Source organism: Vicugna pacos, chromosome 9 (genome assembly GCF_048564905.1).
Source record: "Vicugna pacos chromosome 9, VicPac4, whole genome shotgun sequence".
Lineage (NCBI taxonomy): Eukaryota > Metazoa > Chordata > Mammalia > Artiodactyla > Camelidae > Vicugna > Vicugna pacos.
This window is the reverse complement of record NC_132995.1, coordinates 7729772-7746812: the sequence shown is the minus strand read 5'-3', so window position 1 is coordinate 7746812 and position 17041 is coordinate 7729772. Positions and strand designations below refer to the sequence as shown.

At 54.9% G+C, this 17041-nt stretch overlaps 1 protein-coding gene across 4 annotated transcripts; it reads right to left on the bottom strand.

The window, feature by feature from the left end:
- Positions 1–4289: 4289 nt before the first annotated feature.
- On the bottom strand, positions 4290–15272 carry MEIS3 (Meis homeobox 3). Of its 4 annotated transcripts, none has more exons than XM_006208517.3 (13): positions 14235–15272; positions 12326–12507; positions 11976–12135; positions 11829–11879; positions 10742–10792; positions 10411–10509; positions 7726–7837; positions 7389–7537; positions 6373–6449; positions 6077–6135; positions 5888–5971; positions 5462–5531; positions 4290–4758 (listed from the first exon to the last, which is right to left on the bottom strand). In XM_006208517.3, exons 1-12 carry the CDS (start codon positions 14244–14246, stop codon positions 5482–5484), a joined length of 1086 nt encoding a protein of 361 aa, XP_006208579.1. In that variant the 5' UTR covers positions 14247–15272; the 3' UTR covers positions 4290–4758; positions 5462–5481. The 4 variants fall into 4 exon arrangements, with proteins under 4 accessions (XP_006208579.1, XP_072822870.1, XP_015098422.1 ...); XM_072966769.1 differs by having other exon boundaries at positions 4322–4758; positions 5888–5974; XM_015242936.3 differs by having other exon boundaries at positions 4322–4758; positions 5888–5974; positions 10411–10560; positions 14235–15078.
- Between the last annotated feature and the right edge of the window lie 1769 nt (positions 15273–17041).

Below are 17041 nucleotides of genomic sequence, written 5' to 3'. Positions count from 1 at the left end.
TGAGGTCTGGTCTGCAGAGAAGAGTGGCCGTGGAGACAGCCAGGCTATGGACACATGCAAGCTGGCCCCCAGTTATAAAGTCTCACAATCATGGACACGCGCTCACACGGAGATATCCAACCTATACCAAGGCACACCATGACAGCCACAGCCACCACACAGCCCTTCCTCGGTGACATATGCCCCATTCAGTAACAGGCTGGGCAGCGGACATACTCCTGGTGTCACCCACTGTCCCAATGGCCTTCCCCACTGTAGCAACCGACCCCAGCATCCCAAGGCCACAGCCTCAGCAGTCATGCAATTGCCACACACACATGCACATACCCAGCCATGCCACCCAGCCCGACGTGGGCCACCCTGCAGACCCTCCAGGGGCCCCACTCCCTCAGCAACACCCACCCACTGCCCAGGCCACCCAGAATTCTGGGTTTGGGCACTGGTTCCTCACCCCAGGAAATGGGGGAGGTATTTTTAGTTACAATTAACCTGCCGCCCAATTTTCCTCCTTCTCGGAGGCATGTCCAATTGGTTTAATTAGGATTACAGGAGAGGCATTTCTAGTCGCTGCTGGAGAAGGTGGGGTGGGGGGATCCCCCCTCCCGTACTTGCCACTGTCACATGCTCCCCGCTCAGGAGCCAGGCAGGGGTCACACGAATGCAAGGACCTCCCCTTGAAGTGAATCTCAGGTCTTGGCTCAGCCCTGACTCTACCCACACATCCCATCCCCCACTTGCCTTTAAAAAGATGGGAGGGGTGTTGTAAGTCCTTCCTGCTGTCTATCCCTCATTCACCCCACTTCAGTCCCTAAAAGTCTGGGGAAAGACAAAGTCTAACCATAGTCACCAAAACAATATCTAACTCAGAAAAGTTTGTGTCAGGCTTTTTACAAATCATAAGATCTCGGGGGATGGCTTAAAGCTTGGTAGTAGAGCTGGTGCACAGCAAGCATGAGGTTCTGGGTTCAATCTCCAGTAATTCTTTTAAAAAAAATCTTCTTTTAAATCATAGAATCTTAGAATTCTATTTTTAAAAATGGGAAACTGTGAGCCAGGTGGTGAGTGCACGGGCTCCTGAGCTGTCCGGCTGCATGGATTCGAATGGACACTTACACTTTCCAGCTGTGTGACCCCTACGAGTGATTTTACCTTTCTGGGCCTCACTTCCCTTATCTGGGAAATGGGAACTGTGATCATACCGCCTCCTGGGGCTTAGTGGTAAGGGCTGACCAGGTTGGCAGGGGTAAAACTCCTAGAACAGAGCCTGGCTCCACATGAACTAAATTAAGGGCAAACAGAGGCGTGAAAGAGGCACACACACTCCCAACCCCACCTGCTCTGCTTTTACGACATCCATCTGCTTCTCACGGACTAAATGACGTGCTCATTTATTCGGCCCATCTTGGGTCTCCCCCATTAGGACGTCAGCTGCCCCAGGGATGAGCAGAGGGTGCCTTCCCAGGACATAAGACCCGTGGCCTGGAGGAACGGACAAGAAGGTGGAGGCGGCTGAATCTCAGACTCGCTTCCTCTGCTCTCCACCTGTTTCCTGGGCACCTGTTGGGTGGAGGATGCCGTCTGCGGCCCCAGGTCACCGAGAGAGACAAGCACCTGCCTCTGGAAGCCCTGAGGTTTGAACCAACGATGAAATAGGCAAATAAGTGACAGAGAGAATTCCAGGGAGGGGGACGATGAGAAAGTGACGGACGGGGGGTGGGGGTGGGGTGGTGCTTGGTGTGGCTGCTTCTGTGTCTTTACAGAGAGGACCTCTGAGCCAGGAAGGGGTCCGAGGTAAAGGGAGCAGCCAGAACAGATGTCCTGAAGGGGGATCAAGCTGGTTATTTTCCGCAAATACAGTTGAAACCTAAGCATCTTACAATCTGCACTAGTGTCTTGGGAAGAAATAGCCCGGCCCTCAGACCCCGGAGGCAGTAGCAGCTGATGTTCGTAGAAGGGATGTTTGACCCACAGCCACGTCGTCCAGGGGACCGAGGCCTCTGTGGGGCTGGGTGGCTCACCCTGGAGCCGGGCAGGGGTTGGAAAGAGATACCCGCTGGGTGAATGAATGAATGAACAAAATCTCCCAGTTAGAGTTTAGAAGCTGGGTCTCCCGGGCCGCAGAGCTGGGCCCAGGAGCTCTGCCCGGCACCCCAACGCCTGCTGTCTCAGCCCTCACCCAACCTCAGACAGAACAGGGTCAGCGGCCCACCTCTCAGTTTCCCTGTTGGCACAGCATGGCTTCTGAGGCGGCAGCATCTTAGGAGACACTTGTGTGAGTAAGCGGTGTTTGCAGGTGGCTCTGAGGGTCTTGTCACGTCTCCAAGCCCTGGTGTGTGACACCCAGGTGCATTTCATGGGGCTGGTAGGCAGCAGAGTGGGGCTTTGAACCCAGAAAAATTGGGTGGGAATCGGGGTTTGTGACCCCCCTGCTGTCTGGCCTTTTGGTTTGTTGGCCACACATGAACATTTCCAAGGGTATCTCTGGAGGGGGACTGTATTTCTGGAACTTTCCCTGAGTCATTGGTAAGGCTACCTGCTTGACCATGTGCGTCAGCCTCCAGCCTTAGTCCTGTGGGCAACCCTGCCCCCAGGTGTGATGTGTGTGTCTGGGAGAGTGTGAACATCGGTGTGTGTGAGCATGAGTGTGAGTGAACATGCGTGTCTGTGAGTGGGAGATCAGCTGTGTGATCATGTGTGGGCATGTGTGAGTGTGTGAAAATGTACGTTTGTGGGTGGCTGACCTGTGGCTGTTCCCTGAGTTTCCCAGCCTGTGTGTGTGTGTGTTTCCGTGTCTGGGTGTGGCTGTGTTTCTCTTCTTGTTTCTGAATGTACCCGGGAATCTTGGCATCTGCTATATCTGTTTGCAGCCATGTGTATCTCTGTGTGAATCTCAGTCTGGGTCCCCCTGGGTGGGACTCAGGAGAACACATTTCTCATGATGCCCCCACACCCATCATGACGCACACACGTGTCCAGGGCAGATGGGGTGGAGGCGGCCCCGAGAGGTCTAAGATGTCTCCATACGGATCTAAGGAGAGGGCAGGGAAGGGGCTGAGGGCACTCAGGGGAGGGACCCCGAGGGGATGGGTGGGAGGAGCAGAAGCCAAGGTCCTCCTCTGAGGGAGAGTTCAACAGGATGCAGGAAGAGAAGGAAGGCAGAGACCTCCAAGGTGTGGACTGGGTTGGGAGAGACAGAAACTGAAAGAGATGGAGAGAAACAGAGCAAGAGAAACAGGACTAGAGACAGAGACATTCCACCTTGTCTCTCCTCTTTGAGGAGGCAGGTCTGGAAAGCTGAGAACCCCACCTAGTTCTGTCCGCCCATCAGCTCAGACTCGGTCTCTCACGTTACAAATAACGATCTCTGCCTTTCAAGATCATTTACTACCTGTCGGGCGCCATCCTCAGCACTTTCCTTGCAGTACCTCCACTAACCGGCACAGCCGTCCTATGAGGTAGGTATTGCTACCATCCTCATTTTCCAGACGTGGACACTGAGGCCCAGAGAGGGGAAGCCACTAGCTCGAGGTACCGCAGCTGTTAGGTTGCAGAGGCGGGATTTGAACACGATCCATCAGCACCTCTCTCAACTGGTGAAGCTCTTCACGCCCAGCCTGTTCCTCTCCCATGGGGCTGATGGAAAAAGTCATCGGTGAGCCACGCTGTGGAGGTTGATGCCGAAGTGGCCATTTTTATCCCTCCCTGTATCCACACCTCTTGCAATGTGAGTTTGCACCCTCCCGCTCCCCCCACCCCAGTAAAGGGTGGAGTGTATTTCTCTTCTCTTGAATCTGGGCTGACCTTCAGACTTCTGGTGGCCAAGAGAATGCAGTGGAGACAAAGACAGATCAGATCTGAGCTCTCAAGAGGCCATGGGCCCTTCTTTTCTTTCTTGGAGTCCAACCAAGCCCCTATTCTCTGGTGAACAAACCAGACAGTCTGCTGGTCAATGTCACCACACAGTCCAGTCACTCCTGTTGTCCCTACTGTAACCAGCCAGCAGACCCATGGCTGGTCACAGATACACAAGAGAGCCCTGTTGAAGCCACAAGAACTGCCCAGCTGAGCCTAGTACGTTAACTCAGAGAATAATGAGCTAAAAATTAATGGGCCTTCTGAACCACGAAGTGTTGATGTGTTTTGTCACACAGCAATACCTAATGGATACATACAGAGGGCCTGGGGGGAAAGCAGGATAAAGAGTATCGATTATCATTATAATCAGTGATTCCTGAGCTTCAGACTGATGAGAATTTGAATCTTGGAAGAGACATATGAACTCAGATTGGTGGCTTTTTAAGACTTTATCATTTTAAAAAAATGTAGACGAGAACAGAGAAGGGAGGTAGGGGGAGAGGGGAAGGGGGGTGGGATGGGGGCATGAAGGGAACCTCCCCAAATGTCGGATCCAGGTGACTCTCCTTCTCTGATGGCCCCAGCCCACCCTCAATCCCGTCTCTGTCCTTGTGGCAGGGGGGCCCCCAGCCACCTTCTTCTGAAGACCCAGGTCCAGGGTCTCAGCTTGGGTTCCGGGCAGAGGTGAGGGCAGAAGTGGGGTCAGGGTCTAGAGGCCTTGTCTTTGTCCTTGAGAGACCCTCAAGTGGGCACTTAGGCCCCTCATGTCCTAGCAGGGCCCCAGGGAGGTAGGCGTTGAGTTGGGGTGGAGAGCCATAGGAGGTGGGGTCCTGAAGCCAGAGGGCCAGGTGGTAACTAGAAAACCAGGTATGAGCCTGGCGGTCACAGTCCAGAGGTTAGGGTCTGTGGAGAGGGGAGGAGAGACCAAGTCAGGAGGCAGGAAAGGGATCTGGACCCACATCAGACCTTCTGTGCCATCCCCATCAGCCCCACCATGACAGGGACACAGAGAGACATAGACAGAGAATCAGAACAGAAATGGAGGTGGAAGAGAGACAGAGATGAAAAAAGAGACACGGAGACAGTTAAGATGAAGAAAGTGATAAAGAAAGACAAGGAGAGACAGACAGACCATGGGACAGAGGAAGAGACATCAAGAGAATCAGAGATGGAGCTGTGGAAAGAGAAAGAATGAGAGAGAGAGAAATAGAGAGACAAAGAGGAAAAGGCAAGGGTTGGGGAGAGACAGAAAAAAGTAGAGAGAGAAGTGGGGGGAGAAAAGGCAGCCTGATGGAGGAGTTGGTTGAGAGGCTCCCTCTGTCACTCCTGGTCCCAGAGGTCCCCTGACACTAGAGGGGCACTCCTGTCTGTAGCTGGTCAGGGCAGAGCTGAGATGCCCCCTCCCCCAAGGACCTGCCATGAGTTGATGCATGGATGGACAAATGAATGAATGAATCATCTTCCCACCAAGCCTTGGAGAACCCTCAGTTCAGGGACCCAGGCTGACTGCATGCTGGCTGCACTCACTACTGGAGTTTGGAGGTCTTACAAAAGTTTGAGAGTAGCACCACCCCCAAACCAGTGCCCCTAGACCTAGGACACCCACATTTTTCCTGAATCCAGCTTCTATAGATAATGCCACTCTCCTTCTAAGTTCAAACTCATCCCCATTGGTCCTGGAAGACAAAAGAGGGGTGTTAGTGAGTCTTCACCAGACAACCCCAAATGCCCCACTGCCCCTTCCTTCTCTAGGGAATTCCTCTATCAGGACAGACGGAGTCATCATTTAAGAGGGTGCTAGTCCTTTAAGGAAAAGCGGGGCCTTCCAGTGGGCAGGTGAAGCCTAGAAGAAGCAAACCCTGAGACAAAAATGAGGAGACCAGGAAATCTGCCTTTGCATCTCCAACTTCCTTCTTATGCAAAGGAAACACGGTGTTTTTCAAGAACTTAATCCCAGATGGCTGGGCATCTTCCTTTAGAGGAGGGGCATATCTTCTGAGGGCAAGGTTTAGTTAAGGAGGAGGGGCCTTACCTGGTGGCCTGACAGTCATGTGTGGCTGAGTCTCCGTGTAGCCCCCTATGGGCTGGCCCTCTGGGCTGAAGTTCGCACCCTGCCCTGCTAGGAGAGTTGAGGGTGCAGGCTGAGCCCCAGGATGCCTGGTCCAGGCTTTGACACTCCCTCAGGAACACTAGGCCCTCTCTCCCCACCTTCTCCTTGTACCTGTGCGGTTGGATTGATCGATCATTGGTTGCACGATGCGCCTCCGGGCATTAATGAACCTGGGAGGGGGTCATGGGAATGAAGGAGGGTGTAAAAAGGGAGTAGAAGGGAGGCAGAAATGAACACATAGAGACAGAGAGAGTACTGGCAAGACAGGACAGATATAGGGGCGGCAAAGAGGATGCAGGAAGAGACGCTCCGAGGGGCTTTGGGGCCTCCTTCAGCACCACGGACAGCGCCCGGCCTCCCACCGGGCTCTGGCCCACAGGCCCGCCCCGGCCTCCTCTGTCACTCACCAGTTGTTGACTTGCAGGATGGTGAGCCCCGTGTCCTGGGCCAGCTGTTTCTTCTGCTCCTCTGAGGGGTACGGGTGCTGTGGCCACCAGCAAAAGTCACCCTGCCTGCCTGGCTGCCATCTGATTCCCAAGTCCTGGCCTGCCCAGGTCCCTGGGGGTTGGCGAGCCCAGGCTGGGGCAGGGCTGGGAGAATCAGCGTGTCTCAGCTTCTCCGTGCTCCCCGGGGGCCCAATGGAGGGAAGCAGAGTCAAGTTTCGGGCAATTACGCCTGTGGGCGCCCCCGCCTCTTCCAGCAATTAGAGGCTAATTGGCCAGCTCTCATTAGGGAGGTGGAGCTGGAGTTGCGAGGGGAGGGGGAGGGATTCCACTGCCACAAGGAAAGGACCCTCTCTGAGTCCATCAGCTCCCTTTGCATGTCTCTCTCTGTCCCAGTCTATCTTTCTCTGTGGCTCTCTTGTCTGTCTGTCTCTCCTCCTCTGTGACTCAGTCTCCCTCAGTGTCTATCTTGCTCTGATTCAGTGCTCCCATATCTCTCCGTCTCTATCTTTGTTTCAGCCTCTCCCTGTCTTTCTTCTTTTCTCTATTTTACATACTCTGTCTACGAGGTAGTGCGGTGCAGTGATCAAGGACAAACTGCCTGCGTTTGAACCCACTTCTGGCTGTGAAACCTCTGGGCCTCAGTCTTCTCCTTTGCAAAATGGAGCAAATAACAGCTCCACCCTCCCAGGGTATATTTGGCTGGATGGTGGATGATTGACGGGTGGGTGAATTGTTGGGCTGGGGGGCTGGGGGAAGGATTCAATGAGTCAAGAGCCCTTAGTGGCTCCTGGACCACAGGTGGCGCTTACGGATGTTTGCTCTTGTCAGTTCTCATCTGCTTGAGATTCTCCTTCCATACTTCTCCCCTGCCTTAGCCTCCTGTCCCTGGGTAGCTCTCCGGGCCTCAGTCTCTGTGAGGCCATCCTTCTCCATCTCTCTCTGTGCCCACCCCACACCCGGGGCCCCAGGGCTCTCACCGAGAGGTGCTGGAACAACCAGGCTCTCATGATGTTGGTGGCTACCTTGGGGAAGATCCCTCTCTTCTTGTTCCGTCGCCGCTCCTGGTCCAGCTCCTCGTCCTCTCCCCCAGAACTGGGGGAGGCCACGCTTGTGTCTAGTCCATCTCCTGAGCAGACGAGAGGCATGCTGTGTTTGTGAACAGGGAAGGTGGGGGAACAGAGGGACGCAGAACCCTCCCTCAAGGCCCCACCCCACACTCCAGTCGTCCTTGTCCCTCCGGAAGTCCTACCTGTTGTCTAACTTCAATCCTCAGACTGACTCCCATCTTTCCCCTCCACCTCTCAAGCTTCTCACCTTGGTCGCTGGAGTTGTCCCCACTCTGGGAGGCCAGGCCCCCACTGGATGGACCAGGGGTCCCCAAATGTACAGACCCGCTGTCCTCATGGTCTCTAATCCATGTATTACTCTGCAAAACAGGAATTGGCATTCAGTGCTAAGGTCTGGGGTACAATATAGCACAGTGGCTAAGACCACGGGCTCTGGAGCTAGGACTCCTAGTGCGAAGCCTGACCCTGTCTCTTTCCTGGTGTGTGACCTTGGGCAAGTCGATTCACCTTTCTGTGCCTCAGTTTCCTCAACTGGAAAATGGAGGACAGTAACTGTCCCCACCTCACAGAATGTAGTAATGGTTCACTGAGTCAACTTACGCGAAGGCACACAGCAATTACTCAATAAGGATGAGCTTCTACAGATCTCCAGCACCTATCTGAAATCCTCGGGAGCCCGTACTGTTTCAAAATTCAACTCTTTTCACATTTTTAGACAGTAAATCAGCGCACACACCGTGTATTTCATAACAGCCCCAGCAGGGTCTGGGGCGTAACCTCGTCATCAGACTTATTAACATTTCTGCAGCAAAATGGTTGAATATTTAACTAAGTGGAATAAATAAAGGCTATAAATAGCCTCTCATTAGTTCAGGTCAGATTTTGCTGCCAAATGAGTTTGCACTAAACTTAAGGGGGAAAAAAACAACTTTCCATTTTCAGAGATTTCAGGGGGTCTCCAAATTGCCGATCAGGGAGCCCGGGACTGTATTTTCTTTATCCAAACTCCAACACACTCTGAAGAACCGGACAACGCATTGGATTTAGCCCCTACCCCAGCTCTGTGTCCCAGGATGCTGACACTCTCCTGCCCCCCCATAGAGACACATCAAGTCTTCTTTGTCATTAGGTTTGAGGTTCATTCAATGGCTGGGAGGCAGATTGGGTGGAAGTGGGCATGGAAACAGCCTCCTGCTGGTTGAACCCTGGGTACCCTACCTGCCCCTGTTGAACATCCTAGACCCTGTCCTCTCTTGTAATCAGCCCCCTGCTCCAAATGACCCAGTGTGGATGCATCGTCTGTGTCCTGCCAGGGAACAGCCTGAGACGGCAGTTCAGAGAAGTTTTCTCCGGGCTTGGAACATCTGTGTGGAATTTCGAGTTTGTGTGCACGGGGGATGGGTTGTGTGCAAACCACAGAATCATTAGGTCTGGAGCACAGTTGTCACTGTCACCCTGCCCTTCCGGTGCTGGATCCGATCGGATGCCGGGAGTGTACCCGAAGCTGTCCTGAGACCGTTGTGTGGCACATATGAGTGTGCCTACGTCTGGGCCCCCATGGCAAGGTTGTCCCCAGAGAGGAGGTGTCTGTGCTGTGGCTGTCACATGGGTGGAGCTGAGACATGCAGCAGTATTTCAGCATGGTTGTGTCACTCTCACAGATGACCAAGTGGTTGTATCTGACTAATGCAAGGCTACATTTATTTTTCTAAGTTTGTGGCTGTAGTTCTAGGGCTTGATGTCTTATTTGTGAGACTGTGTGTGTGGTTATCCTGATTCTTGCGTGAGCAGGCAGGTGGGCAGCTCCCTGACTCTCTTGGGGTGGGAGATGGCCATGGGAATGTGTCGGTGCCAGTTTTTTTTTTTTTTTTGGTACTTAAATACAGTTTAATGTGGTTTTATTATATTTTAAAACATTGTTCTGGGAAGGGTCCTGTCAGTGGCTGTGTGAAGATGCGGAATATGGCTATGGCTCGGAGGGAGTTGTAACTGATCAGCACACACACAGGGTGTGCTGCTCAGCGGATGCATATTATGGGCTCTGGGTCAGAGGGTCCTTGAGGCTCATCTGTGACTGCTGTGTGTGCATGCTTGGGTCTGCCTAGTTGTGGTGAGGCCATGTGCCTACCAGCCACCTACCTGGAACCTGGGTGTGGGTGTCGTGTTGTGTAATACTTGGCATCGGGGTATGTTGATACCATGACTGCCTTGTAGGGGTTGGCCTCGTTGGATCTGCACAGCTATTGTGGGATTGTCATCTGGGTGCCTTAGTCTATGTAACTGTGGTCTGACTGCCTCCAAGATTCAATGAATCTGGGGCCACGTGGCCACTGAATGGCATGGTGTGTGCCCACACCTGCTGTAGTCGGATTGTTACAATGTTAGGGTAGCAGGTGTGTGCATGTGGGCAGTCACTGTGGTCACTTTAGGTGTAAGTGTGGCTGTAGCTGAGTTTGCGTGGCAAGATCTGGGGCCATTTGGCTCCATCTCTGGCTCTGTGCCTGTTGTGTGGCTGGGGTGTGTGTACTGTACACACACACACATCCTCTCGAACGGCAGTGTCTCAATCAGGCTGAGTGATCTGTGATGCTGTTGTGCTGCGGGGGCGTGTGTGTGTTTAAGTATGTGGTGTGTGCTGTCACCTGGCTGTGAGTGGAATGGCTTATTGCTGTGTGTGAACCTGTGTGGGTGCGGCCAAGTCTATGGTTAGCATCTGCAGCTGTTGGTTAGGGGCGAGTGCTGTTGTCCAGCTGTCTGCCAGTCTGTGTAGCTGTTGCACAGTTGGTGCATGTCCTGTGGTCAGGCTGTGTCTGACTGTGGCTGCCTGAGGCTGTATGGGGTGGTGTGTGTGCCCTCATGCTGGGTCCCAGCTCTCTGGGCATGGCCCTGGTTGCAGGGTGATGGCTGGTGCCCCATCCGATGCCGAGCCTACCTGGTCTGGGAGGCTGGGGCAGGAGGCCGGGTAGTCCTCGAGATCCTCCCTGCAGCCTCCATCCCGATCCTCGATGACCAAGTCGATGGGCATCTTTCCCTTGAGGCAGGTGATGTAGCGGTGACAGAAGTTGTCGCACAGGTCGTGGACCTGAGGGGGCACCGGGGTACTGGGGGGGCCACCCGGGGGGCCAGGGCTGGGGTGTACAGGGATGGGGGTGGCCTTCTGCTCCAATTCTGATGGGGACAGAGCCTGAAGGAGGGGTGAAGGGGGCAAAAAGGGGAGGAATGTGGGGAAAGTGAGGGCGTGAGGGGGAGTGAGAAGCACTCACCTTCTCCAGCTCCAGCAGGTGGAAGCGGAGCACTTGAATGGCCTGTATCATCTGAAAACGGAGACAGAAGAGGGGAGAGAGGGAGGGAGGGAGAGAGAGAGACAGAGAGAGAGAGAAGAAGGAAGAGGAGGAGGTGAAAAAAGAGGAGAAGAAGTGGGGAGGGGGAGGAAGAGGAGAGAGAGGAGGAGAAAAGGGAAGAAGAGAAAGGAGACAAGAAGAGAGACAGAGAAACAGAAAAAGTCAGATAGAATGACAGAGGGAGAGAGAAAATAGAGTCAAAGTGACAGGGGCCGAGAGAAATAGGGGTACAGAGATGGAGACCCAGAATTAAGGAATGAGGGAGTGTGAGATTGAGATCAGAGGCCAAGGAAGAGAAGCAAGAGATGCAAGAGGCAGAAGAGGAGCCATCACGTGAGGGGTGAGCTAAGGTGTGCTTTAGTAATACCACCACCCCAATCTTTTGCCTGCTTGCCCTCTGATCCATTTCCCACCCTTCACCTGAAAACTACATTTCCCAGAGCCCTTTGTCAAAGGATTTAGCCAATAGGAAGACCTGGTGGGAGCTGGACCGCAAAAGGAAGGGAGAAGCCAGGGTATTTCTCCCTCCATCTCCCTCTCTTCCCCTCTCTTCTCTCTCCTTTGCAGCTAAGGGCTTCCATTCACTGTGGTGTGGGCTCAATTCTGACTGATTGAATAGCCAACACTTAATGAGTCTCCACTCTCTGCTAGGCATTGCTCTACACGCTTGACTCTGTTTAACTCATTATATATTCACAACAGTCCTCCAAGATAGAAATTATTACTAGCTACATTTTGCAGTTGAGGAAAATGGGGCACAGGGAGATGGTGTTAATTGCCCTGGTTCACAGAACTAGTAAGTGCAGAGCTGGGATTTGAACTCGGGCCATCAGGTCTCTGTTCTCAAACTCTAGGCTACACTGCATTGCAAATGGGCAACAGTTATTACAATTTGAGAATGTGGGTCAGGTGGTCTCCTCTCTGCTCCCACAACCAACCCCAGGGCTAAAGGGGGTGGAACAAGAGACCCCCTTGGAGGAGGGGGCATTGGGGAGGGCCCAGGTCTCACCAGATTGTCCAGCTCCGGGTTGGAGGAGAAGAGGGGCCTCTCAGAGCGGACCTGGAGAAAAGAGAGAGGACAGGGAGAGCAGGTCCCTTCTCCTGCCCACCCCACGTCACTGGCTTTCCTGGCGCACAGCGGATGGTGGGTGCCCACCTGCTTGGCAAAGGCTGCAATGTCCTCATTGAAGGAATCGGAGGAGCACACGTCACCGCCTGGGGGTGTGCCCAGCCCAGTCCCAGCCCCATCACGGGGCGAGCACGTGGCCAATTCACATTTCTCAAAGACCAGGGCCAGCAGAGGGAAAAGCGGGTGGCTGGGGGAAGCAGGAGAGGAGAGAGTTCATGAGGGCTGCAAAGTATGGAGGAACTGGGGTGCAGGACAGAGACAGAGTGAGACAGAGTCAGAGGGAGAGAAATATATCCAGAGAGACAAAGAAAGTGGTAGGGGTGGGGGGCGCACATCACATGAGACCCCATGGAACCCTCAGCCTTGTCCCCACTCACCCATAGATCTCATCCTTCTCCCTTCTCAGGCCATCACTGTCCAAGCCTGAGGGCGGGGGCTGGGGAGGCCGGTGGGGGCCGTAGGGCCCGGGGGCTCTCGGTGCTGAGGACACTGCCTCTGAGAAGCCAGCCAGGGTTGCAGTGCTGTCCACGATGCCAGGGTAGTGGGGCAGCTCATCATACTGGGGGGAGGCAAGAAAGGGAGAGCTCCAGGGAGGTGTCAGCACCAAGAAACCTCTCTACCCTAGCACCCAGGAGATGCCCTCTCCCCGCCACAGCAACTTGCTCTACAGTCCCTGTGTCCGAGCCCAGCTCTCTTAGGCTCCCAGTGCCCCATGGAGCTGTCTGGGTGGGATTGAAGGCCCTGTCCTCAAGCCTTCCCTTGTACCCGTGGACTGTGAAAAAAAGTGTCCCATCAGAGATTCCCGATGTGTGGGCAGGAGGGTCCAGAGGAGAGGCCGGCCCAGGTCTAGGGTCTGAGGATCATGTTGGGGGTGGGGGTCAGGGACTGGCTGGCTGGTAAGTGCCAGCCTCTCCCAGAGTGAGGAGGGGAAAGAGTGGTGGGGAGAGATTTTGAGAGAGAGGGAGAGATGTGGGAGGGGGATGCAAGAGAGAGACAGAGGGGAGAGAGGGAGAGAAAAATGATGAGAGAGACAAAAAAGAGAGAGAGAAACACACACACACACACACACACACACACACACACACACACACACACGCAAAGCGCCAGGGGGCAGAGAGAGAGAAGGGGAGAAGGAGGAGGGGAGAGGGAGGAGAGGGAGGGAGAGGAATTGATTCTCACTCACAAACACTGCCCATAAAAGCAGTGCCTTGTTTGTACACAAATGTACATGTACACAGTCTCCCCCACTTCTGGTTCATTTCACAGACGAATATGCACGTCTAAATGCGTCTTAACAACTTGTCACACTTCACTCACCGTGTGAACCCATGACATACACGCACGCACACACAGCCAAATACCAGGCATAGGGATGAATGAACGAGTGAGTGAATGAATGGATGAATGAGACATTTAGCAGACACGGGAATGCACGAATCCATGCACACATTCAATAAACACTTGTTGAACTGAAGTCTAGCCCAGCACAGCCACACAAACCTACTTGCCCCAACAGCCCCAAAGAGAACCCCAAAGCAAGATTTCTGTGTTCTGTCATCACGGAAGAACACGGACTGGGGAAGCCAGGGCGCTTTAAGTCTCCCAGGTCCAACCCTTTCTTTGGAGATGGAGAAACTGAGGCTTAAAGGGGCAAAAGGACTGGAGAGGGGGACTGCATGTGTTCCTTCCATCGCTGGTGCTTGCCCCTCTCTGCGGTGTGCGCTGAGGGCTGAGTGTCTCTCTTTCCTTCTCTCCGTCTTTTACTTCCTCTTCTCCTAACTTCTCCCGAGCCCTGAAGTTGAATTCAACTGCGCCCCCTCTGCCTGCTGTTCATCGCACATCTTAAGACATCCTCACATCCTGCGGGTGTCCATGCCCTCCTCCACCCTCAAAGGTGTACTTTCACCTCCTCGCCTGTCTCTCCATCCCCAGGGCCAGGAAGAGAGAATTTCTTGGCTCTGCCTAGCCAGATCCACCTCTTCCAGCACGGTCCCCACCCCTAACCTCCAGAGGACTTGGAACAAAAGTAGACCAGGGAGAAGGATTGGGGAGGGCAGCAAAAGAAGCGGGGTGGGGGGTAGGGGGCTAGAATAAAGGACCCGAGATGGAGGGGGAGACCAGGGGCAGAGAGGAGAGACTGAGGGGCAGGGAGAGGAAGAGGCAGAGAAAGACATGGTGGAGAGGGTGGGAGGGGCTGATGGGGGCCAGAGCTCCCCAGAGAGAGATGGAAGGGGTGGGGGATGCCACGACGGGCTGGGGCACAGGGGTGCCTGCCCTCAGACCTACCCTCCGGGCCATGGGCTGATGCCGGCGACAGCTCCCCGGTCCCTCCAGGGCCTGGCCGGCGGGGAGGGCGCAGCCAGGGGCAGCGGCCCCAGATGGCCCGCGGTGCCGACGCCAGGGGGTGGGGCAGGAGGCTGGGTGCCCGGCCCCCCCACCCCCACCGCCGTCAGCGGCAGGCGCCGGGCAGTGCGGAGGCTCCGAGCATGGACCCCCAGCCTCCTGCCCCCGCGGGGGTCACAGCGAGGGGCTCCTGCCAGCGGGGGAAGGGGCGAGAAGGCGGGGGAGGGCTGCCCGAGGCCCCCTCCCCTGGGCCCCCAGTCCCTCCCCTGGGTCCTGGGAGGATGGAACCAGCCCGAGACCCACAGACCGAGAGGCGGGGGAGAGAGGGGCGCGGCGGGCGCCGGCCCGGGGCGGCGGGGGGCGGCGGGGCGCGGGCGGAGGCTCCCAGCGCGGTGCGGGGTCCCGGCGTTGGCGGGCCGGAGGGATGCTGGCGGCTCCGTCTCTCCCTCTCTCCCCCTCTCCCGGTCTCTCCCTCTCTCTGTGGTCACATCCGGAAGTTCCACATCGGAGATGCTTAACCCACTGTCCGCCGGCGGCTCGGCTGCGGGCCGGGCCGGGCGGGGCGGGGCGGGAGCGTCCGGAGCTCCCTCCCCTCCCCTCCCTCTCCCCGCTCCCGGGGGCTGCGGCCGCTCTCGGGGGCGGCTTTTGTATCGGTGTCTCCCCGCCGCTCGTCTTCCTCGGTCCCCACCCCTCCTGCCTCCCTCTCTCCACGTCGCTCGCTCTCCTCGCCACCGCTCTCGGGTCTTCTCCGCCTCTCCCCCTCCCGGCCGCCCCAGGTCCCTGTCTCTTTCTCCCCCTTTCCTCCTCCCTTCCGCCCTTCCCCGCGTCTCTCTCTCTCCATCTCCCTGCTGCCCTCTTTTCTTTAGGTCTTCAAGTCTCTCTCGCTCTCCGTTTCTTTCTCTTTGTCTCTCAGTCTCTATCTCTGCGGTTCTCTCTAATTCCCCTGTCTCTCCCATCTCTGCTTCTCTCCTGGCCCCCCGGCTTCCACAAGCCCTCTTATCAGCCCCTTTCCCCCTCCCCCTTCCCCCCTCTCTCAGACAGATCTGGAAGTAACCAAAACCTTTATCGTAGTTTCTCTTCTTGCTCCAGCCCCACTAACTTCCCTCCCCCGGGAGACAAGGATGCTTGTGAGCCTGTGCCTAAAGTCATCTGTGTGTGTGTGTCCCCAGCTGTGCCTGTCTGTGTGTCTGGTTGTTGGATTATGCCCAGTATGGGGGTGTTGTTTCTGCCTCTGTATATGGTGAGTACTGGGTGTGTAAGTGTGTGTGAGCGCGCGCGTGCGCACGCGTAGGCGCCCATGTCCAAATTTCTATATATAAATTGGACATCGGAGTGTCAGCACCGGTGTGTGTGTGTGTGTACGCGTGCACGTGCTCCTGGAGGTATCACTCTACCCCCTGCCCATTTTTGACCTTTGCCTTTTGGACGTTTCTTAGCCTGAATTCCCCTCAACTGCTCTCCAAGTGTTTGGTGTGGAATCTCCCAAATTGAGGGTAAACAATGATGCGCCTGGTTACGTCTCTGCTGGAGAGCAGGTCCACAGCTGATTCCTGGAGGAGCCTGGAACCCAGGCAGCCTTGGAAACCAGGGTTCTAATGAGGTAGATATTTCTGCAACAAAATTTATTGAGCGCCTACTGTGTGCCGGCTGGTGTTCCAGAGATAGAGCAGGGAACAAAAGAACCTTTCCTGGCCTCCTGGTGCTTACATGCTATCCAGTATGGTGTGGGGAGAGAGAATAGTCTAGGAAATAAATGTGTAAGTATAAAATAATGACTGAAGGGGATGAGTGCTCTGAAACAAAGCAGAATAAGGACGGGGGGTGGGGGATGATAAAAACTGGACAGGGCAAGTCCTCAGAGGAGGTGACAGCTGAGCAGAGATCTGAAGAAGGGGCGGGAGGGAGCCATGGGGAAGTCTGGGGGAAGATCATTCCTGGCAGAGGAACAACAGGTGCAAAGACCCTGGGGCAGGAATGTGTCTGAGGAACAGCAAGGAGGCCAGTGAGGGCAGAAGAAGGCCAAGGAGAGAAGAGAAAGACCCCCGGGATTCATCTCTCACTGCCTTTTTCTACAGCAGGGTTTTTACCCTGTGGTGGCTCTGGGATATCACCTCAAAGTGGGTGTCAGGAAGCCTGTGAGCTCCAAGTTGCCTGGCAAATTATGGGCTTGGTCCTTATGTGTTCTTTTTTTTTTTTCAATTTATGGGGGAGAGGAGGGAGGTAATTAGGTTTATTTATTTATCTATTTTTGAGAGGAGGTTCTGGGGATTGAACCCAGGACCTTGTGCATGGCAAGCATGTGCTCTACCGCTTAAGCTATACCCACCCCCGGTCCTTATGTGTTCTTATAGGGAGATGGCCGATAGTTTTCATCTGATTGTCGAAAGGGATAGTTGACCCACTCAAAGTTACCAACCATCACCCCAGAGAGAAATGAGACAGAGATCCAGAGAGAAAGGGACAGAAGTTGGAGGAAGGGGACAAAGACCCAGGGAAAGGAGGGAAAGAGATGGGGGACAGACAGAACCCGGAGAGAGGGGGGGCACCTGAAAGGGCCAGCTGGAGGCAGCATACCCACCCCTGCTGGGCTTGCTAAGGATATTTTCTGACCCTCATAAACAGCTTTCCCTCTGCCGCACCCTACTTCTCTGACCTCCTCCCATCTTGTGGAAATTAAACAGAACCACCCAGGCCCCCCGGGGCAGCGGGGAGAGAGCTGGAGCAGATACAGCAGGAGGGCTTGGGGTTAG